General features: G+C 40.0%; 1 protein-coding gene across 4 annotated transcripts; it reads right to left on the bottom strand.

The window, feature by feature from the left end:
* Positions 1–2916: 2916 nt before the first annotated feature.
* pld5 (phospholipase D family member 5) lies at positions 2917–19667 on the bottom strand. 4 transcript variants are annotated; one of them, XM_088075781.1, is made up of 11 exons: positions 19342–19667; positions 10790–10926; positions 9680–9863; positions 9339–9447; positions 9068–9160; positions 8760–8887; positions 6228–6425; positions 5413–5564; positions 4440–4605; positions 4182–4272; positions 2917–3757 (listed from the first exon to the last, which is right to left on the bottom strand). In XM_088075781.1, the coding sequence occupies exons 1-11, from the start codon at positions 19498–19500 to the stop codon at positions 3495–3497; spliced, it is 1680 nt and encodes a 559-aa protein (XP_087931907.1). In that variant the 5' UTR covers positions 19501–19667; the 3' UTR covers positions 2917–3494. The 4 variants fall into 4 exon arrangements, with proteins under 4 accessions (XP_087931907.1, XP_087931909.1, XP_087931908.1 ...); XM_088075783.1 differs by lacking the exon at positions 19342–19667 and adding an exon at positions 13689–14065; XM_088075782.1 differs by lacking the exon at positions 9068–9160.
* Positions 19668–23861: the final 4194 nt, after the last annotated feature.

Genomic DNA, 23861 nt, shown 5'->3' on the forward strand with positions numbered 1-23861 from the left:
CTCGGGATAGTTTTCAGCCTCTGCAGCACAAGTGTTATTAGAGCTATCTGAAATATCTTTGCCTTTAATCTGTCGCCATGACAACGCCGCCCCCACCCCTCCCCATCAGCAGCAGCCTGCTTCACGCGACAACAAAAGCAGCACTGCTGCTAACGCACACCAGCGTTAGCCACTTAGCTGGAGATGATATTTTTTGTGCATGAAACTATAAAGCAAAAATAGGATATATGACTGCTACAACTTTTTATAAAGTTCTGAATGTATTTTTAAAATGATAATTTATTGTGATTTAGGGACTTTGTTATTTCTTAGATGGGAGGAGGTGGTGCAAAAAGGGGGAGACGTCAAATAATTTTTCAAGCACTGGAGCGGGAATTATGTTTTTTTTTCTTGGTTTAGAGGAGGGGCATACAACTTTAAATGTATTTTGTATTTATTATACCACAGATTTTAAGACATGTTTTCTTTGAAAATTGCACCATTTATCATAGCCAGAAACCGCAAAAATAGAAATTAAAGCTGGCTTGTCAATTTTCCAGCAGCCTTTAAACACATTCAAATCAGAAATTAAGTCACCAAATCTAAGTTTATAATTGTGATATTTTATCAAAACACTTTGTGCTTTGTATGTCTCATGTAGAATAACTTAAGTAACCAAAGAGAAACCACACTAACTACCCAGCATGCACAACAAGAGTGAAAAACCAAGGCTTTAACTTCAGGATTGCACCTTCAACTTTATAGTTTTAAAACTTTAAAAACATTGTTGAGATCCAGAAACTAATTTATAGTGGAATCAGGTTCATGCATTGTCCCCAAGATACTCAGGGAGGCTCAAGGAAACATATTTGTAGAATTCGGGAGAGTAATAATAATAATAATAATAATAATAATAATAAAAAGTCACACCCCAGCAACCCCCCTCCTCCCTTAAATAAACAACAGTCCCTTTCTTGCAACACCTAACACTACAAACATGAACAAAGTTTACCTTTATGTAATACCCTTATTTAATTTTACCAATAAGGTACCTTAAGTAAGTAAACCTCCAAACTCATCAGGCCAAACTTCAGCTGATAAAGGTAGCAGATTGGGATGATATTATGGCGCCTCCTTGTGTTAAAGACTGGAAGCAAAGCTGTAGAGCTCTTACAAATTCACCTACTGTAAAAACCTTGTAATAATCACTGGTTGAATGTAAAATTTACTCAGCTAGCCTACTGTACTCAAGTACTATTTTGAGGTAGTTTACTTGAGCATTTCCATTGTACTACATTTCAGAGGTTAACATTGCACTTTTTACTTCACTACATTTATTTTGAAGTAATTTCAGTACTTGTTTTCTTAATTTATTCATGTTTTTTTAAATAAATTATCTAAATTTGCAAATAGGTTATCATATATTCTTAGAAGCTAAACCCTGCAGTAACATGTAGAGCGATTTAACTTCACCTTTACCAGCTGCAACAATAAAGTGATGAACATAGAATTGTATCAGTATTTATAATTCAGCAGTATAATGTATATAATTTTGAAATGGACTATACTACAAAATGAGCACTTTTACTTTAGGTACTTAATTTGTACTGTGGTTTTAATACTTTTACACTGTAGTTTTACTTATTTTACACAGGTAAAAGATCTGATTAGTGTGTCCAACACATCTAATGATAATAATATCAAGTAAAATTTACTTGTAAACTGTATTGCATTGTACAGAGAGGTGTCTCTGTTATATAGCCTACTCCTAATCATCGTCAATGAGGCGGCCAAAATAATGAAAACAGCTGTCAGTGTAATGCAACACAGTTCAACAGCGTCATAAAAAAAGATGTACATAATATACATATACATACATATTGAGTTATAGGGAAATATTAAAAAAAATGTTTTAAATATACTCTCCTTATTTATTTTAACTGTGTTAAAAGAGTTAGGTTGACTTAAAAATCTCTATGCAACATTTTAAATTACTATGATTTTTTCAATTTTCAGTCTTGATAAAATGTAAGCGCCAGATGACAAATGTTTGCCCTCAGTCAACAGATGAATATAGTCCATTTGTAACAGAGGAACTAGTAGTTTGTGCTGTTAACTGAGATATGATTAAATCCAAGCATTCCATTAAATGCATTAATTAAAATACAGCACTTTGACTGATGATAGTTTAGTGTGGGTGGTGTGAAGGCCCTGGTTCGCTTAAAACCACCTTGGGTGTTTTGTCATCTTGTTTTGGAGTTTGCCTGCCCACCAGTGGACAAAAATGGTTCATGCAGTCTGCCTGAGTCATTACAGAGTGTAGATAAGGTATTACACAAACTTCGAATCAAACTAAATCCATGTTATTAGACTATTTCTAGTGTCACACAGTAACTTCTTGGACTTGCTGGAGTATCTCTGTTTTACCAGCAGGTGACTCTAATATTACTAATATCTTAGATTTGTTGTAGGTGCAATTTCAGAAGGTTTTTTTTAAAAAAAAAAAAACACACACTAACCTCATTAGATATGCCTGCCTGCATACATGCATCTATTTTATTCTAATTTACATTAAAACTGTGGAAGACTTAATTTAAATGCAGGAACAGGAACCGATTGTGTGGTTCAAGAGGCCTCTCTGTGTTTCAATTCTAAACTTTTCTTTCATTCTGTATTTGCATGACCCCAAAAAATGAAAGCTGGTTGCTAACTTACAGCTTGTTAGTGGCTCTGATAAAAGGAAAATGTGAACTGTGGTTGGACAGCACTACATTTGTCAGCCCTAATTAAACCCTGTGAAGCAGGAAACACAGACATGAAATCTTATTATGGGTTGAGAAGCATCCAACCTTGTTTTGTTGGAATTAATTTGTGTATAAATGTCGGCCACTCTCTGCTCCTGGAGGTGATGGTGAAATAAACACAACAACAAACACCTTAGGGAAAAAGGTACATTTTTATAAGGTTTGATGACAATTTTCAATGAGATGATAAACAGTTGTCATCACATCTGTCCTCCTACTGCATGAGCTTGTGCATTCGAAAAACTGAATTCATTACTACTGAGGGCAATGCAGCATTAAAGTCCTAAATACTATGCAAAAAGTATTAAAAGGTTTATAAAATACACGTTAAAACAATAAGCAAAAATAGAGCATCATCATTAAATACTAAATGTGATTTGTTTTGTGAGTTTGACATCTTTATGGATTTAAATAAGTTTCACGTAGAGCATATTGATCTTATAATCAGCATATTGCTTGTCCTAGTAAATACTTCGGATTGAATATTGCTTTGAATATTCATGCAGCACAACATGCTACAGTATAACAGTCGACATTTGATTAAGTAGTTTGATACTATTGGGTAACCTGCAGCTGTAGTGAGTGAAATTATGACTTGTCTTTGTTGACAGTAATAACATTTAAGTCTAATATTGTAAGCCACATTCTCATATTGTGTTGTAAGATCTAGATGTATTCAGAGGCTGTAGAGTATAGAAAGATATTCTGTGCTTATAAAGATAAAGGGTTTTTCCACTCGTTTTCCTCCTTAGACTCCATGTGGATTTTCGCTTGTTGCAGGTTTCTGTATTTGCCCTGTTGATCCTTGTGTCCTTGCAGGCTCTTAGCGTAACGTGACCTCCAGTCTCTCTCAAAAGCAGCCTTGACGTGTTCCAGAATTGTCTCTCCTCCTTCTTTAAGACTGTTTTGCATATTGACCACCAACCCAACTCCTGCATTAATGGCAAAGTCACTTCCGACCCAGTCGTGGTTACCTGTGGACAAACAGCAAACTTTAGATATCATGTCTGCAACAGGTATTATCTCAAGGAATGATGACTCTGAGATACAGTGCATAGTTTTCTTCTTGGTGCAGATTTATAGAAAGTTTGCTGCTTGTGTGTCTCTGTGTGTGAGTGAGCAAACATTTTAATGGACTGAAAAATGCCTTGTGCTTCTCCTTTCCTCACGGTTGGTTATAATGTTAAAAAAGTGGGCATGGCTCTATTGAAGCACACTATAGAGGATACAGAACACTGTGACTGGATTACAGACATGCCATCAAATACGTCTGTGCATTTGGATGCAGTCAAATGACAATAATCATAGATCTAGACATCCTAGAAGACTTATGTCCATTGGAATGTATGGGGGATCTGACCAGGTTAAAATGTAAAACATATAGGGTGCATTTCCTACCAATGTAGAGAGCGTTGTCGGTCACCATGTACTTATTGTGGTTGAGCCCATGTTGAATATCATCCTCTTGCTGCTTGTGACAAAAAAACCTCTGTAAAAGAAAAATTATTGAACCAAATCAGTATGTAAAGATACCAACACCCATTCTAGTTTTAATATCTACATAATGAATCATAAGAATGTCCATATCTGTTGACTGCAAATACTAAAGTGCAGCTCTCATAGACAGATTTCAAGAAATTTTGTAAATTCACGCACCACCTCTAATGAGCAGTTGTGCAGCTGCATGCAGAGGGACTTGAGGGATGAGACAAAATTAAAGGTGAGGGGGTGAGTCTTCTTCCAGAAGCTTATCAGCAGGCGAACTCTGAGTCCTCTCAGCACCACAGCCTCTCTGATCATCTCATCAATAGGCGACCAGTATCTGTTGATGTTGATTGTAATTGTAATTGTTAATTTTGTTTTACAATCTAAAGGTAACACAGATAGGGGAGACCAGGGTTGGTTGGTACACTTTTCACTCTTGGCTGTACTTCACTGACATGTTGGAAAATTCTAACTATCTGCAAATGAAATGTTACAGTCTCATCCATAAATAAATATTTGTTAATGCACACAACTGTTTAATAGAATTAAGTGATATGCGATTAAAGTCATTTTGTGCATTTGTGCCAACCAGCCCCGTCACAGTGTTGGTTTAAATGTTCTGGGGTTCGCTGGCACAGTGTCAAACAAACAAGGACCAGAAAACATGATCATTTAATACAATATATGCCCATTTTTTAAAACCCATACATTTTTTAAAGCAATTCATCAGTAGGAATGTTGAATACTTTTGCCGTTTACCAAAATAAAGTTATAGTTAGTAAATAAAGTTAACTGTTACTGTTACAATTGGTTGGCACCTACCAACCCTAAATCAGTGTGCCAACCAAGTTTGTGATGTAATCATGTAATCCAGCTACCATCACTCATCACAGAGTTTCAGATCTTGTTAAAATGTTGCTGATCCCTTTGTCTATTAACTATAAATAACACATCAATTATTCTGTCTTACACAGTTTTACAATACATTTAGTCCAAAGACTACTTTTTAACTTTCAGTACTATAAAACTGAAATGTTATGCTCACAATAAAAGTTACCAACTTTTATATATTTAAACATAGTAGCCAGAAAATAGCTGTGTATCAACTAATCCTTGTCTCCCCTATAACAGAGTACTGATGTACCTTGTGACCGAGGTTCCTCTGAAACTCCTGCTCAACAGAGGGAGGTAGTCCGTCACAGATATAAAGATAAACGTTTTTGCGCTCTGGATGACTTGATAGATGGCATCTACATCTCTGGTGCGATCTTTAGCGCAGAAGAGTTCAGGAGAGGTCTGCAGAGAGGATACATCACTCAGACAAGTCTGTACCCAAACTAATAAAGATTATGAAAATCGAAGAACTGGGGGTCAAAAACATTATTAAGATCTTGTAATTTACATCCTAGTAAAAAATGTTACATTGAAAAGGACAACATTATTAAGAGTTTAGAATCTAAAAAGCAAGTATCAGATTCAGTGTAACATTTTAACATAGTAAAGAGCAAGAAAAACAAGGCACATTTCCCCAACAAAGTATCATCATGAAGAAGAAGAGCAGGCTGGAGTTGCCGGCAGCTCGTGACAGCATGGCTTCATTAGTTCCTATAGGATGATGAATGTCCTAAATGCAACAGATAAGCATCTTGTCGCTTAGAGGATAACAAGATTCATTACTGTCAAATTAGGTTGAGATACTGAGATATTCAGACTCAAGATGCTCCTCAGCGTGATATTAACATGATTAATCACCCCCTGCGTGTGACTGTTATTAGCTGGTAATGAAACTTTCATAAAGACATTCACCATCTAGTCCAGACTTGGGAAATTGGTGCCTTAAGAGGAATATAAACCAGCCTAATAACTTATTACTGACACAACCTGGTGTTTGTGCACTTTGTGCAGCATCAGTTTATGTGTAACATGCAGTAAATACTGCGACATAAAGTGGTTCCTCACAGACACATAAGCTGTGGCCTTGGTGGCGTTGAGCTGTAGCTCAAGGGCGTCGTGCCTTCCGTAGAGGGCTGTAACTCTCTTCGACCAGATGGAGGGGATGTAGTCCCTCTCGTGGAGCTGCCAGTAAAAGGAAAAGATTCGGTGGAGGTCCAGAGCCAGACAGCTGCAGTTGTACAGCAGCACCCCCAGTTCTTTCCTCTGTGGGGTGTCAGAAAGGAGCACACAGAGGGAGATGATGCAGCAGGAAGAGTTGCAGACTGAGTGTTGCTGTGTTTACTGCATAGACATGCGTAAACAATGTGAGAGAGGAAGTAGAGTGAGAATAAAGGCAACATTGACACTGATTTTGGAGAGTAGTAATACTGTGTGAGAGGATTTGATAATCTAATTGTAACTGATTCAGTTATAAGATTATAATAGGATCAGGGTTTTTTCTCTAGACTCTACTGCCAAACTCTCAGTGAGGCTGGGACACAGTGGTGCTTAATGCAAACATAAGCACGTTGACATGCTCACAATGAGAGGGCTAACTTGCTGATGTCTGTAAAACATGTTATTTCCTATATGACATTATATATAATATAACATATTCTAATTGGGGGTATTAGCAGTGGTATTAGCAGTGGGCCACAGCCCCCACAATACAATTGTTGACCCCCATTTAAGAGACTGTGGCGCACTCATTTTTTAAACTAACACATAGGTAGTGAATCTAGACAGTTTAAGGCATCCACTGGTATTGTGTTAGCATAACCTATCAGGAAGGGGGCTAAATAACACTCAAAATTCAGGCTAAATTTTGGCAAGGGAACAACTGGCGTGGCCATTTTCAAAGGAGTCCTTTGAATTATCTTCTCAAGATATCCAAATTAAAAAATTTGTTCAGTGGGCACCCATGAATCTCCCCTAAACTAGAGGCTTGTTCCCAGTACATGTTTTGTTCCTTGTAATCAATGCACTCCTTCAAACTAAAGCTGTATATTTGTATTTTAAAGGAAAAGGAAAACCTGCCTATTTGAGGACAAATGAATCACCTAACATGCTTAAATATTAACCGTCCTGGTATTAGTCTATGCACATCAGATAATTGGTTCATTATCTGTAAAATAAGAAACAAAAAAAGTAGCCTTTTAGTTTGGGATTTCCCAGCTCTCATACTGACATAGTTTTCCACTAGTTTGTATACTTTGTCAGCATAAAGGAATTCCTGACATTTAGTCATGGCTTTTGTTTTTTGTCAGCAGTCAAATTGTCAGTAGCTCCATCTGGCCATCTATATTAAGCAACCCAACAGCTGAGGGGAATGTCATTAGTTTTGCATGTATTTGGTCATAAACCAAAGTTTTTCACAAACTTAAATTTTGACGATATGATGGTGCTAGATCAAAATGTAAGGGATCAGAGTTATTACAATTCATATTGAGGGGGATATTAACATGTGTACTAAATTTATTGACAGTCATCACAGTTGGTGAGACATTTCACTCAAAACCACAAGTATAGTGGTTATCAGGTCTGAAACTGAAAATGCATCCATATTCTTAGACCGTTCCCCTGTTTGCTCTCAGTGTCATCTAGTATAACATCTTTTACCATTCACTGTCTATGTAATAACTCAAGATTTAATACCATATGAAATCACAAACATGAGTTTTAGCACTATACCTTATAGACTGGAGAAAAAAAGGTTAATGTTTATTGATATTTTTTGACTGTCTTAAATTCTATGAATAAAATGTATGAATTTTTAACGGAGGCATAGTCCCCTTTAATAGCCGTCCATTCAATCGTTGAGATATTTCAGTCTTGAGCAAAGCATGGCTGAAAACGGCAAAATGAAAAGCAAACAATAGTTTTTCTAATTATATTCTTGCCTGGTCATTAATTGAATTTGTTGTATTCTATTTTGGTGAGTGACCCAGAAGGAAGCGCACAGACGTTTTGGTCTATAAACCTTACATGCATGGTGAATTTCTGACTTGCTCCCTTTTTGTCTCTTTTCTTAGCAGCCCCTTTATCATTTGTGTGTGTTCACACCACACACACATATTCATATATGTGCCCCTTCTTCCCTCTGGCTCCTTAGTTAATTACGCTGAACAGTAGTTCTACCTCCAGCCGGCGCTGAAGCATGAAAAGTGCCAGGTAATCACTTCAAGTAGTAGTATGCTAATGCTGCCTGTTCCTCCTCTGTGGTGAATTACATACTAAATGCAAAGCGAAATGCTACTTGTCTTTGTGGCAAGCCTCAGACAGCAATTTTAAATCATCCCTGATGCCTATTAGAGTTGCTGAAGTAATTGCATAAAAAGGTAAAAGTTTAGAGTGGAACTAATCCAGACTGTTATGTTTTATGCCCCTCTGGGGTGCAAATGTTATCATTTAATTAGACTTATCCAGCTTTTATTTCTGTTAGACTTGTATCTACTGCAAAAGAACTGCAGACCTGAGCACACCTGACTGCAGAGCCTCATTTATCCTCTGGTCGGATTTGTTACTCTGCATGCTCATGTTGTCGATGTTTGTTGTTACCTTGGAGAGTGACCTCCAGTCCATGTCAGCGCTCCCCATGTAAATGTGCTTCCGATCCACTATCCAGAATGAGGAATGTAGTCTTCCTCTGGTCAGAACTGTCATGTTTACAAAATGAACCTCTGCATCTAGACAACATGAGACAAGGAGACAGATGTAAAGTAGTGGCTGTGTGAAAAATGAGAGAATTGAGGAAATGTGCCGGTGGGCTTGGACTGTATGACAGACGTGGGCAAAGCAGGCAGGCGGTCTGAGAGGCTTTGAAAGGAAACCAGCCAGGTACATTTGCACATTCATGATTTTTTGACCTTCATTGTGAAGTTTGGCAGACATGAAGGTTGTATGACCCATGCTGTGGAGCTGCTGGCGGGGGGGCTGCACAGTGTAAATGAGCCTGTCAACTAAAAAAAAAAAAAAGTACTATTGTCATACAGTAAATGGGGATCTTCTTTAAAAAAATGGTTTGAGCACCATGAATGTTGTCAGGTGAATTGTTAGGAGCGATAAATCTTCATTCTGAAAAGGCTACAGTGGCATACCGAATAGCTTTTATTAAGTGAAAACATGACAGAAACTCACTGTGTGCTGCCAAGGTCTTCAGTTCGGCCGAGTTAGTCAGACTGCTGGCAATCTTCAGTTTAACCCCACGAGATTTCAGGCTGAGCAGTCTCTGGAACAACAGCCGACCCTGAGGAAGAGAGTGATGCTATGTAGCCTATAACTGGGATCTGAACAACATTTCTGGATGTCTCTTAAAAGGGCGTTACTTACATCTCAGCAGGACTAACCTCATCAAAAGACTACACACAGATCTACTGCAAAAATAATTGCATTTTCTCTCACATAACACCTGAGAAATGCAGTTGGTTCAGGCACTGCAGGAATGCACCAGGATATATTCAGACTGTTTGACTTTGTACCTGCTTGGCAGTGCTTGGCATTGTTTCCTGGTCCCAGGGGTTTAAGGCCCAGGCAGGGGACACCACCTCAACCGAGTGCTTTGCCTGGTCCAACAATGTGTGAAAGCCACCAGAGAGAGGGAGGTGGGGTCTGCCATCCAGGGGGAGACTGAGGTCGTCTGGAATATTCTCCACGAGCACGATGCTGCAAACAAAAGCTTGATTTTTCTCGAACCTTAAAGTGGAACTATTTTACACATTAAAGCCTGTTCAAACGTCTTTAGTACTACGGCACGTGCAAAAAGTAATATAAAGCACTTTGTGTCTACAGAGGAAGCTGCTCAAAATCTGGTAAATTATCTTAAGTGATGTCACTTAAGTCATTGTCAGGCTGAAAGCTACCAGTTTAGAATGAAAGAAATCTGGAGGTGTGGAGTTAGAAAGAGTAACCAGAGATCTGAGAGTCAGCTCATCGTATAGCTAGAGGTTACAATAGCCGCCACGAGCATAACGCATCCAAATCTGTCAAGCCCCCAGGAAGTGATCCGGACTCTGAAGCCATGCTGACCATGGATGTATTAGGCCAACTGTAGCTAAAACTTCCAGGTCCGTAATGTGATACCATGTGGCCTAAAAAGACTTTTTCCCACTGACTTGCGTTGTGAAAGAGACGTATTTAAATCAGTCAATACATTGTTTCGTCCAAGGAATCACCAACCAAACTCTGACAGTTGTGTTGCATTCTGGATATTGTAGGCACCTGGTTTTGACAGTGAAGAAGAAGAACGTGGAATAGAAATGATTGTGTGATAACTTTGCTTCTGTTGCACTGTTTTTTTTTAAATCGTTCTTCTCTCTCTGTGAACAAATATGACACTATACTCTTAAGGTAGCATATAGACACAGTAAGGTACACACATTCCTGAGTAGTTGCAAAGGAACCAGCGTTGTACACATTTATTCATTAGGATAAACCCCTTGAGATGAACCATCTCATTTTCAAGGGGGTCCTCTGAGTTCTTCTGAAATATCGCTGATTTGAGGATTATATAGTAGATAATGACGAGTTACTGCCTGAAGACTTGGGGAAACAATATTAATGAATCATGTCACACTTGCAGAACATCTTACCGGCAGTCTCTGCTACAGTTTTCCTCTGTGATACCGTCTTCATCGTCTCCCCATAGGTCCACCGATGAGAAAATCAGAGCCACCAGCACAGCAAAGCAGCAGAGTAGGGCAAAGATGGCAATGCACTTCTGCTGGGTCTGGAAGATGAATTAGACACACAAAAGTCTGATTTAATTCATAATGTTTTTGTGGAGGATGCATAGTTTGCAGCTCTGCTGAGTTCAGCTTTGTTGTCATGGACCAGGTTAACAACTTGCAGTGAAGACATTGACACAACAATCCGTTTTGGGTGGTGCACCAAAGGGAATATCGTCCATTAAATGCTAATGTCCTCATTCAATATCATTGATTAGAGGTTTGGATTCCTGGTCGATACAGCAACAACTGTATGTCCTCTGACTTGAAACTTTTGATTTGACAACCAGGCTGCTAAGCTCCGAGGCAGCCCTCACAAATCCCACTTTATGCCACAGGACAGAGAACAAGCGAAGTGTAACGCTCTCCAGCTGAAGGCAAATTGATACACACTAAAGCTCAACTGTAAGGAATATTGGAAGCTCTGCTTTATGCTTTTCTGTATAGCCGACTGCCTGCTTTGTTGTTGAAGCGAGTCCCCAAGCTGAAAGAGATTTTATGACCTCAGTGCCAGCATGGGTATTCTCAATGTTGTCTTTATGACAAGCAATATTAGAGGCTATATTAGTGTGCATGTATGTGTTTGCAGTGTATGCTATATAATAAGGGCGGATTGACAGTCAGTGGGGTCAGTGGTTATGAACCAGCAGCCTTATTGCCCTGATCCAGCCTGGGGTGTCTTGATTTCCACTGTTTTAAAAGTGCAGTTAGGCACTTCTCTTTTGCTTACGCCTACAGATTTTCACCATCTCATTCCCGGCCTTGTTTGGCTGTGTTGGTTTTGTGGGCTGTCATCACATCACATTATATATTCTCTTTTGTTGTGTTCGATCAATCAAATGAATTGTATCTTGCTGATTAGTTTGGGAGTGTAAGCAGTAGTCTTTCTCAAAATGATGTCTCCCAGGTCCAAGTTTTCTAGAAAATCTGATGATTAAACAAAAGAAAAACAACATTCAGCACCAAGTCGGAGAGAAGATGGGGGTTGGAGGGTGTTTGTCAACTTCATTTCCCACTCTTCCTCCGCTGTCTGTCTCAGGCAATGAGGCTGAAAGACTGGTGCCAGCCGGATACACTGCACACTCTTTCTGCTGTCCGCCGAGACCACTGAGCTCTTCAACACATTTATCAGAGTCAAGGACCATGCTTGACTTGTGGATCTGTACATGGCTGCTAAGAAATAAAGCCTCATGATACAGAACGAGTCTGACAGAGTGAGACAGGTCAGTGGACTTACAGCTGGTGCAAAGGGATCTAATATTTCCTTCACGTCAAGCACACAATAACACACTGGATACACACACAGCAGGTTTCCACAGCTGATTTCAGAGCAGTGTGAATAACATAACTGAGTTCATAGCTGACATGATAAATAAATGATTTATTTCACTGTTATTAACCAGATTAATAACCTAGATCATTAACCAGATTAACCAGTTCTTAAGTCAGTTCAGAACTAATTTGTGTTTACAATGGCGACCTCGCCATAAGTTAGCGACACGATGCAAGGTGATACAAGATATTAAAACATACAGCTGATGCAGTAAAACAACAGACAAAATTAAAACGTCAAAATATGTGCTTAATATGCAACAACAGAGTGCAGAGCAGTGATCAGAAAATAATGCTTTTAATAAGATCATAAGGTTGAAAGAAAACCAACTGTCAAAAAACAAAGAAAACATGTATAATTTATCATACAAATATGCCCAATACTAGAATACTAGCTTGTTAGCTCAATGCATTTTCTTCTTTTCTGTGTTTTATATTGTGGTAAATTGGATATCTTGAATTGTAATTTTGTTACATTAGACTTTATAGACCAAATTGTTAATCAAACACTAATTGGCATCAAATTTGATAATAAATACAAGCATTTAAGTCATTTATCAGACAAATTGCCAAATATAAGCTGGTTCCAGCTTATCTAATGTGAAGATTTTCTTTTTTCTGTCTTATATCGTGGTAATTTGAATGTCTGGGTTTCAAGCAAACAAGCAATTTGAATAAGAAATTGTAATGACATTTTTTTCCAGTATTTTCAGACATTTCATAGGTGTAGATTTCAAGGGGGAAATGCAGGGGACACATCCCCCTCAACATTTAGAACATGTTCATTTGCATCCTCTAATAATAAAGATGAAAGTAGCAGAGAACTTCAACTCGGACAAAATTAAAGACAAAGTCAGATTTTTTCATAAAAATTCACCAGAATGCAGATAAGGGGTGGTGGATCCCTAACCCCCATTTCATATATGCTCCTCCCAAAATGTACACAAAACCTACGCCCTTGGAATAAATCATTAACTTAAAATAAATTGCAGACAATTTTGATAATCAGTAGAACTGACATTTATCAAGCTATATGCCAAATATTAGCTGATTAGCAAATCCCACATTTGTCTATGTTCTTCTTTTCTCTGTTTAAATCATTTAAATGAAATATCTATATAGCAATTTGAAGATGGCCCCGTGGGCACTGCAGTGACAGACTGATCAACCAATTATTAGACAAATAATTGCTAAATTGACTGATATTGAAATTATTGGTCACAGCCCGAACTGTGTTTATTTTACAAATCGGTGTTTTTACTGCATAATTGACAAAGTTAAGGCTTCATTCAAATGACTGCATGAATGCATAATTTAAAGAACGCCAGCAAGAAAAGCCTCAGGCAAACATGCACTGAAATCCCACCAACAGACAAAGTGAGAATGATATCACATATGAAACGGATGTGTAGTTAAGGGCTGTAAACGTCACCTTCAAGGGCTCCTGTGGGGTTGGTCCCGCCATGAGAGCAGCACTCCTTCAAACTTCTCTGACAGGTGTGGAAACAGCAGCTCAGTCACACATCTGTCTGTCTGCCTGTCTTCATCCTCCACCCCTCAGCCTGTCCCGCTCTGATGTCTTCACTCTTTGCCACTGTCTTCATCCTGCTGGTTCCTCATTGTGCTGGAAGGTATGTGTGTGTGTGTATCTCGAGTCCTGGTCCGTCCCATGTCCTAACATGGTTCCTCCAGCCTCTGGCTGTAAGTATCTATGTGTGTGTGTGTGTGTGTGTGTGTGTGTGTGTGTGTGTGCTGCTCACTCTCTGCTCCTCAGAGGAGGAGGTGGTGAGAGAGATGGAAAAAGACCAGCCCCTCTCATTCAAACGGCCAATACAGAGCTGTAGCTCCGAGCCCCAGCAACCCCCCTCCTCCTCGATTCCTCCCTCCTCTTCCTCTTTCCTCTTTATCTTCCTCTTTTATCTGCCTTCTGGACAAAACTCATCTGGCAGAAAGCAGCTGGGCTGGGCTTAGAGGGGAGGGATGCAGAAACATGCCATTGGTGATCCACTGTGTGTGACTGTTGCTACAAAACTCTCAAATTGTTCTGAACTCATTAGGTGAGACGCACACACACGCACACGCACACACACACACACACACACACACACACACACAGCTCTGCACTGGAAAGACAAAAGAATTTAAAACAGCTCTCCCAATAATAACTTCAACTGATGAAATGATTGTAAGTCAGGAGTATGTTTTAATCGCCGCTGTGCTTAAATCATTGTAAGGAATGTGCTTTTCAGTCATGCACCACTCCTGCATGTTTCATTTCCACTGTATAGCTTCAAATTTAAAGCTCTGCCTCGTTGTTTTGCACAGAACTACATTGAAGGGCCTCGGTGGGAGGAAATGAAATATACAAACACTTTCTTCCAGCATTTTATTTCGCCCCTACCCTTTTCTCTCATGGATGAATATAGCATTGCCTAATAGCGGAAAACAACATATGCTGCTGACTGCAGGCAAGCTGCTGCTGTGGTTATGAGTCCAGCACTGTACAGGGAGTAAAGGAGGGACCTAATGAGGGACGAGAGAGAAATGAACGATTGAAGAAATAAAAGGAGGAATTTTTTAAGTTTACTAACTTTTGGCACAGTTTGGGTTGCAGCTAAATACCGGTTTCAAGGTATACCGTGATACAAACGTTGACGATTATCATACTGTGTACATTTTCTTCCCCCCCCCCCCCCAATATCATAGATATTGGAAAAAAAGCAACTGTATGGAAAATCTCATTTTCATTTTAGATATTTTCAAGAGACCGACATTTGTTCAACTAAAACTAGCCTTTCTGTTTTTATTTTCTTTAAAGGTCATTATGACTGATGACATTATTAATAATGATAACAATAATAATAATAATAATTTTGTAATACTGTGGTACTGCAGTATTTTCCAAGACAGTTATTGTACCATGAAAATCTCATACTGCTGCAATCCTAGTTACAGTAGTGCTCAACGGGACCTGAAGACTGCTAGATGAATTGCTGTGAGATTTTGTACATGTGCTCATGCTCCTCAAAGAGAGACCTGTAATCACTTTGGTGATCCTCTGACTTTTCATCTAGCTCAATCATCAGGAACAAATCTGAGTTTGTCCAATGCTTTGGTTTATGACCACACTCTTGCAAAACTAACGGCATTCCCATCAGCCTCAGCTGTACTTTCTTTAAAGTTAGCATGCTGTGAGGAGGTTAGCCCGGATGTGATGTCATGTGGCTATCTGCACCTGTTGAATATCAGCTAGCTTTGTCACTGTAGGCTTGTTGTCATGATAGCATTTGCATTTTGATTAAAGAACCGTTTCAGTGGTGCAGCCTCACAGAGCTGCTAGCATGGCTGTAGACTCTTACACTTGAGTAATGATTTTGTGGAATCATGATGAGGAAACGTTTGGCTCTTTTAGACACAGTGCGGATTTCTCCCATTGACAGTATAATGAAGATGGATAACATGACAGCTCACCAAAAAGTGAAGCCAAAACATCTAGAGCTCCCCCTGGAGGCTGGATGCAGTATAGGTCATAAATCCAGCCCCCTCCATGTTAGCAGATTTTACCTAAAGATTATTTCTCTCATTTGGGGGTTTGATGCCATGATTGATGGCTGTGTGCCAACTGGTGTGCTCATGATCAACCCTGCTTACTCATGACTGGCTGAATGGATGCATGGGTGGGACATTGTTACCATGGAGATCGCTACTGCAAAGGCTCTAAAAGACGTCACCTGGGAAAGATGGCAGCGGCCATATCTGGGATATTTTGGCTTCATTCTTCTACAATGGCAGGAAATGGAGACATGTCCCCTATGAGCACACTCACGCTCCTTATATTAATGTTTTCATTGGCAGTGTTATTAGCTGATGCTGTCCTTCAGCATTTCAGGTGCACGCAACCAGTTTCATCCGGCCACGTTGTCAAGTGGCGGCGCCTGTGCACGTTGCATGTGGACTCAGCCACTGCCATCCGGCTGTCCTCCGGGGTATGATAACAACACCACCGGTTCTTTCAGACGGCACTATCTTCTGACACATTGCATGGGTACGCGGAGGGTGGCTTTTGGCGTCACACTCATACGCAGAAAGCACTGACAAAGCGGCGCTATTTGACGAGTTCGGAATGAGAACGGGTTGTCCCTGTACAGCAGGCTTTTTTCATCAATGAATGGTTTTCGCCTGTCCGTGCACATCAGGCATTATCTAACTTCGTGGATATGAATGGGCGGAGCCCCTTATAGTTTGGGAGAATATCAGTATGAGAAAAAAACCCACACGGAGTATAAAAGATCCTAAATTGTCCTTGTCTCCAGTCCGTTGCAGTTCATGCCTATGCTCCCAACAGTGCAGAGAGCGTAATTATGGATTTAGTCATGTTGCATTCAGTATATTCAATTGAACAGTTATTTTATTGTAAAACTCTTAATTTATCTCAATAGTATACTAATGAACAAACTGTGTGTTTGTGACTTGTGGAGCACTGTGGGAATCCAGAGAGATTTTGGTAGCAACAAGGAACAAAGTCATAGCATTGAGACCGGCTGTGTTTGTCCGGGGCAGGTGCCCTCTGAACGTCAGCCTGCCCGTGAGCAAAACAGAAAGAGACAAAGGGGACAGAAATGTTTGGACCACTTCCCAGGAGAGGTGAGTGTTTCTAAAGCTGAACATATGGGGTCAAACAAATACGATTTCAAACAGAAATTTCACCGTTTCCCTGACTATCATGAGCAAAGATCATCAGCTGAGACTGAACCACAGGGCGAATTTTAGCTGAGCAACAACATGAATGAGATCCCCGGCTTAACAGGCGGTAGCGGTCACACTAGGAAACTGTTGACATAAACAATTCATCATCTGCACAGTCACCACCATGACGCAACATTGAATTCTAATATATGAAATGCCAACCACTCTGTGTTAGAGCTCTTTTTGATCTGTACTCTTTTTATAGTGACGCTGTTTGCAGGAGAGCAGTTCAAAGGTCACAGCAGCCTTTACAGTTCATTCCTACTCCCTTCAGACTCACTGTGCAGACGCACAGCACGGTTCTCCAACACAAGAGACCAATTATAAATCTTCAAGAACCACACTGCAAAGCACATTCGAACGCCATCCTACCCAAACACCCCTGTGAGTTGCCGATGAAGGACGCCTCAATGTAGGCGTATAACCTTCACACCAAGAGCTCAACAGCAGGTTTCCATGCATGCACAGGACGTGGTGTTTCTTTTTTTATGTTGCCATGGAATCATAGTCAGGGTTATATGTGCTGAGTGAAGGCTGACTGGGCGCAACGCCACCGGAGACAGCTGGGCCCCGTGCCAACAGCTGTGGATGAGGTGCAGACAGGGATCCATCCAGCAGTGAGAAATGACCCTGTTAGGTTGTCGTGTTCAGAAAGCTCCGTCAGTGTCTCTACTTGCTCAGCCTCAACAACCAGCAGCCCACATGCTTAACAGAGGGGAGAGGAATTAATTGTTTGATTGATCATTTGACGATGGATTTTTTTTTTTTTTCATGACTAAGCACTTGCTGGATGGAGGAAAAAAAACAAGAAGAAAAAAAGCACTCAGCACTCAACAGTTTTTCCTGTTTTTCTTTCCATCTCTTTGTTTAATTGTGTAACAGGAAAAAAAGTGGAGAAAAAGGGGTCGTACTGATATTATTCCTTTTTTTTTGTTAGCATACATTTATCATCAGCCCTTGTTTGCATTTTTGGCACGCTCGGGTGACTGCAGTGATCCCAAATCCACTGAATCTCATTTGTTGGCCGGCAAATACTTATTGATCCACCGATAACAAACCCAAATGTGCAATTCTTCATGGAATCACTAGCATTGATTTACAGGTGTTTAATCTCATTTCAAAATGTCCAAATTTTGGATAGTATGTGTTAATGTACGTATTTGGAGTTTAAAAGGGTAAGTTCACACTCAACAAAGTCACACAATAACAAACTAACTGACTGAGGCAGTGGTAGACCAGCAGCTCGCATGTTCAGCGAGGAAAAATGGCTGTTTTTGTCGACTGAGTCTGGCTTTGAATAAATTATAGATCATTTTCACTTCAGTTTTAGTTCCTCGTTGGAAATGGGGTTTCTATATGAGAAGTATATGACTAGATTACTACTATTAGTTTTTTTGAGTTTTTTTAACACAAACCCCTAATAAGTCACTGCATTAAGATTTTTTTTCTCAAGAATTTTTTTTTTTTTTTTTCACAAATTCAATGTATCACGGCTAAGTAACTGATATACAAATGATCATTTGAGGAGTTAAGTATTCCTGTGAGTTGATTATCATTTAAGACAAAAAGGCAGACATGCTTGGTATTTCTGTTTGGCAAATAAATGGACGGAGTATTCCAATGTCCAGGTTGTTGCTAATTTATTTTCTGTTGGTTGACTAATTGATTGAACAGCGAATCATTTCAGCTCTGCCCTGCTTTAGCTTTTGCTCATAGAAGAGAATCTCCAGCTCATGAAATTTTTCATCTCTATCTTTAAATAAGATATACTATTAAAATGCAGAAGATGAAAAAAGGGGCTTTTTAACATTTTACAGAGTGCCTTGGAGTTTTCTTTTGATTTTTCAAGTTCTAAAGAACATGAATTACTTGAAAGTGGTTTACAAATTATAAAAAATGCACAAAAATATTTTAAAGAAACTGTACATTCTGTAAGTTCAGATGGTAGGATCCTAGGTGTGTGTGTGTGGTTTTTTTTTTGTCTTTGTGTGTGTGCGCCCTGGGTGTATGGCAGTGGTGAAGAAAGTGGTAATCAATTCTCATTGGAGGCAACAGAGCTCAATTGCACACTTCTCCAGCAGCAGTTCTCCAGAACTAAGCTGCTGCACCGCAGGCATGCAGAATGAATGGGTTTCCAGTGGGTGAAACTAAAGCCTCACAGGGTGCCATGCTGCATATTGTGGCTGAATAATCTTAATATACTTTAGATACTTTAACTAGTTTTTGTCGATACATGCAACTATTACATTTCAAAGTCTTGACTTCACCTCTTCAACTTCCAAAAGGCGGATATGCAGTTAAATAAATCATGTTTGAGAGGTACTTGACGGTCATCTCACCTGTTCGGGCTTGTCTTTGCGTCGTAGGAAGATGGATGCAGAGTAGCCCTGCTGTTGGACAGCGCTGTAGCTGCTGCTCTTCAGTTGGGACACACAGGGCAGGGGCGCTGGGGGAGCCTCCTCTTGCCCCCTCGACCTTGGATCATCTGACAGTTCCATTGATGACCTGTGTGCTGCTGTCTGCTGGGGTACAGACAGTCTGATGTACGCACGCAGACACACTCAGCTAAGCACACACACACACATACAGTATGCTGTCACTCCCGTCTTCCCTCTTCTATCATTCAGTAGCTGAATCAGCCACTATTGGTCTCTGTGCTGTCTGAGCTACAGTATGTCTGTTTGTGGCTGGAGCACCAATGCGTCCTCACACTCCCTCACACTTGTTGGGGAGGGTTTATGTGCTTCTTTGTGTGTGTGTTTGTAGTACAGTCCCCTCCAGGCAGTATGGGAGGGGCGGGCCTCTGTGGGCTTTTAGACAGGGTGGAGGTGCAACTGGACAAGACAGGAGGAAGCAGAGAGGAGAGGAGAGTAATCTGATTGAGAAAAGTGTGAGGAGATGATTAGACATGAAGACACGCACACACTCTCACACACAACTGTAAGAAATCTAATTTCTCCCATTTGCACCTCACGTACAGAATACTGATCCTGGCAGAGACAGAGTGTCCTGAGGTGCTACTGCCTCACCTTAAGAAACCTTTTGCTCAGGTTGAGAGAGACGCCATATGCCCGTTATAAACACACACACACACACACACACACACACACAAACAAGGGGCTGAAGGGTTTTATAGCCAGCACAACTACATTATGGGGACAAAAAGGTGCTGCTGCAAGAGAAATTGATTCTGCGCTTATATAATTCAAAACACAAATCCCCTGTGTAAAATCACGCAGAGCTACTGTACGTGGTCTTTTAGACTCATTAGTTCTGCAGTTGTGGAACATTTCAAAATCCTACTGTGATAGCTGTCATTATTTTTAAAGCAATAGTTCAATATTTTGGGGAATGTGCTTATTTGCCGAGAGTTAAATGAGGAGTTAAATGAGGAGATTGATACTAGAGGGGTGGGCATGAGTACTCACGTACTAACCTGTGCTAACTAGGCAGATGTTGAACTGACTGGGAGGACAGCAGCTCAGAGATAGTCCTTAGTGCTGCATCTAACCTGTGTAACTTTAATGGAAGCGACAGAAAGTTTGCTTTTTTTTAAGTTAACTTTTAAAAACCTGTCAGTAAAACCAATGGATTTCCAATTGCACTTTTTTGTTGTTGGTCAATTTACATTCCTGTTCTCACATTAGATTGTTTTTTTTTGTGAGTTCTCTGTTATAATTTTATGTGGGCATTTGAATACGGAAGTTACTTAAAATGCCCATCCCTAATTGATACCAATCTCATGTTTGTGTCCAGTGATATAAGAGTACACCCAGCAACTGGTTAGTTTAGCTTAGCACATTGGCTGAAACGGTTATCACAGTTTTCCACGGATGCACAGGTGGCAATAATGCACCAAGAGTCACAGTGCACCAGCCAAGGCAGGAGAGAAGGAGACTAAAAGCTGGTGAACATGAATGTGAATAATGCAGGTTTCAAACATTTAAGGAAATTTGGCTTCTTGAGAGTTCTGAGGAAGAATATGCATTTATTCACTTTTGTTAGACCTCACAGTACATTTTGGTGAGAAACGCTGAATGTGAAGTTTGTTTACAAGAAAAGTCCACACTGCAACTTTAAGGACCGGCTATATTAGACCAGAACCAGCTTTTGCGCAACGCTCTCTTATACCCCCCCAAAAAAAACAAAACAACACAATTGGTCAATTTCCACTGACTTCCAAAACAGCCCCAAAACAACATATGATATTGTTCTAACAGTCGCAGTTTTATACACATCCTTAACGTCATGAAACGGTCGCAGTTCAGCTTTTGAACTACCTTAGGTTTGGTTAGGTTTTGGCAACAAAATTACCAGGTTGACTACATGGTTTGGAATTGAATAAGTATGTTATGTCATGTGACATACGTCACATATGTCACTGGTCTGACATGCTACACGTACTAATATACAATGGCAGACACTGGTGTGTTGTTCACATTAAAGACAACAGGAACAGTTGTGTAAAAAATAAAGAAATGTCTGATGCTGAGAGATAAGTTCACATGCTTGTCAATCACTGTGTGAGTCTGGTGTGAACGTTGATTGTCGGTTTAAGACAGTTGCAGAAATGGTTGGACAAGGACCCTCCAATTTGACATCAGAAGGGTGTGGGGCAGCTTTAAGTTTCTGCTGGTTGCCTAGCAACCTCATGGAGAAGACAAGAAAAGATGAGCCACTAAAAATCCAGGACATAACCCCTGTACAACTGCAACTTGCAGCTTTTGTGCTTTTATTGTTTGACAGGACTGTAAGTACAAATCTTCTCGTTTAATTCTCAGCAAGAAAGCATATATGCATATTAATCAAAACCTTGAACTATAACACATTTTTTATAGTCCGATGGCTAATCTCTCATCCTCTTAACAGTTAAGGTCAATTGTGCATTTCTTTTGATGGACTGTACCAACTTAATTGTGTTTCTGCACCACACCTCTCTGGATTTCAGTTTTGCTGACAGCGTACATTTTTTGCCCCATCCTGTTGTTCTCTTCCCCGAAGCCCACAAGTTATGAAGGTCCATCAATGAGGAGGTGCAGAATATGTAAATGCCTCCAGTATCATGCACACACACAGTGCAGCATCATACATCTTATTCACTCTGAGTCCACACAGGTGCTAAATCATCACAGACAGTTCAAATTACAGTGAATAGGACACACGCTGTGCATCACCTGGCAAATATCCTACTGTATATTCATATTAATTTTTAATTTGCCCACATGAGTAAATAAACACATCATTCTTATTTGAAGGAGGGCCAGACTGACAGCTCAGAGCCCCAAAAGCTGCAGTGATATGAATATTTTATTCATATGCAATAAATGCAAGCAGTGCGAGTGCGGCAGTGAAGTCTGCAGGGGACCTGAACTTAATAAAACCAAGTGCGACCAATTCAGCCGCACTGTTCCCACTTAGGTGAACACCTGCAGAAGCACTGATGTGCACCAGCGGCTGCGGTGAATGCTGTTCGCAAGGGAGAAAACCCTGACACAGCTTTAAGGATTAAGGAAGTAGAGCAGAATATCTGGAGACATACAATTAGTAGTGCAGCGGCTCTGGCAGCGGGAGCCTCGAAAACCTAATTTGTCGTGTGTACTTGCCTCTGCAAAGAAGGAGAGAGAGAGAGAGGCCAGATTTAAGGACGGGTGAGGGATCGGTCCTCTTGTGGATGATGGCTGCAAAAAGAAAATTTGGGGTCTTAAAGTAGAAGTACAAACTTAAATGGAGTAATCAGCTTTTACTAGAACTAGATAAATCAAGTCTGATATCCCGAATCTGATACAATTTGCATGACTGCCAAATGTGCATGCCTGTATGGTGAGCTAAGAATAAAAAAAAGCCAAAGTTCTTTATGAATTAAGATAATTGGGACCTCGTTTAAAAAGAGCAAAACTATAACCTATCAAAACATAAGTTGGCAAACTCAGACAACTTGTGCAGCTAACAGTCTTATGCACGAGTATTGTACCTGGGCACGCATGTGCATTTTACTAAGGCTGCATTCCAAAAGTCGTTCAACGTGCCCTTGTTCACTCACCAGAATCCCTTAAGGGCCGTTCCAATGGTCTAAAATGAAGTGAACTACTAGTGAGATCGACCCTTAGAGGGCAGAGGGAGCGACTGAACAACGATGGTCACTTCAGAGACCTATATCACCCACAATGGATTGCAGCTATGTATGAGATGCAAAAAAATACATCCATGGTTAGGGGGCAGTAATAAGTAAAACTAAGGTTGCACCACACAAGAAAGAGAGGATGAATAAACTGGTAAATTAAAAAAATAAAATAAATAAATACAGGTACATTTACCATCTGAGGCTTTTCAGTTTCACTTTTGTAATATATCTAATAGGTCTGTACAGGTCAGCTTACACATATAAAAATCCACTCATCTGTTAGCAGATTGTTGCTTATTGAAAACTGTCATATAATTACTTGCAGTTGGGCGAATATTTATGAATATTTGTTCTGTTGAGCTTGTATGATTTCGTTATTTACATCATTATCTGTAAATACATGGGAAATGCTGTTTTGCAAGATATCATAAACCCATTAAAATTAACAGTTATGATAATCATGATACAGATCACACTCAAAAAGTATCATATCAGAAGGTCATGCAGCTACCAATGTGTGTATGTCTATATATATAATTGTGATTATTAAGAAATAAATTCAGTATAGCGCTAATACTGCAACTGGTGGTGGATTCGTGATAGTCGGGTTGAAAGTGAACGAGGGCACGTGTGTCTTATTTCAGTCCTCCGCCAACTTTCCCTTCGGCTGAGGGGAAGTGAGGGAGGACAAGTGGAACAAGTTTTGGAAAGCAGCGCAGGCCTTAATGCACCTGCGTG

The sequence above is a fragment of the Plectropomus leopardus genome, chromosome 3 (genome assembly GCF_026936395.1).
Source record: "Plectropomus leopardus strain MGB_pleo_1.0 chromosome 3, ASM2693639v1, whole genome shotgun sequence".
Lineage (NCBI taxonomy): Eukaryota > Metazoa > Chordata > Actinopteri > Perciformes > Serranidae > Plectropomus > Plectropomus leopardus.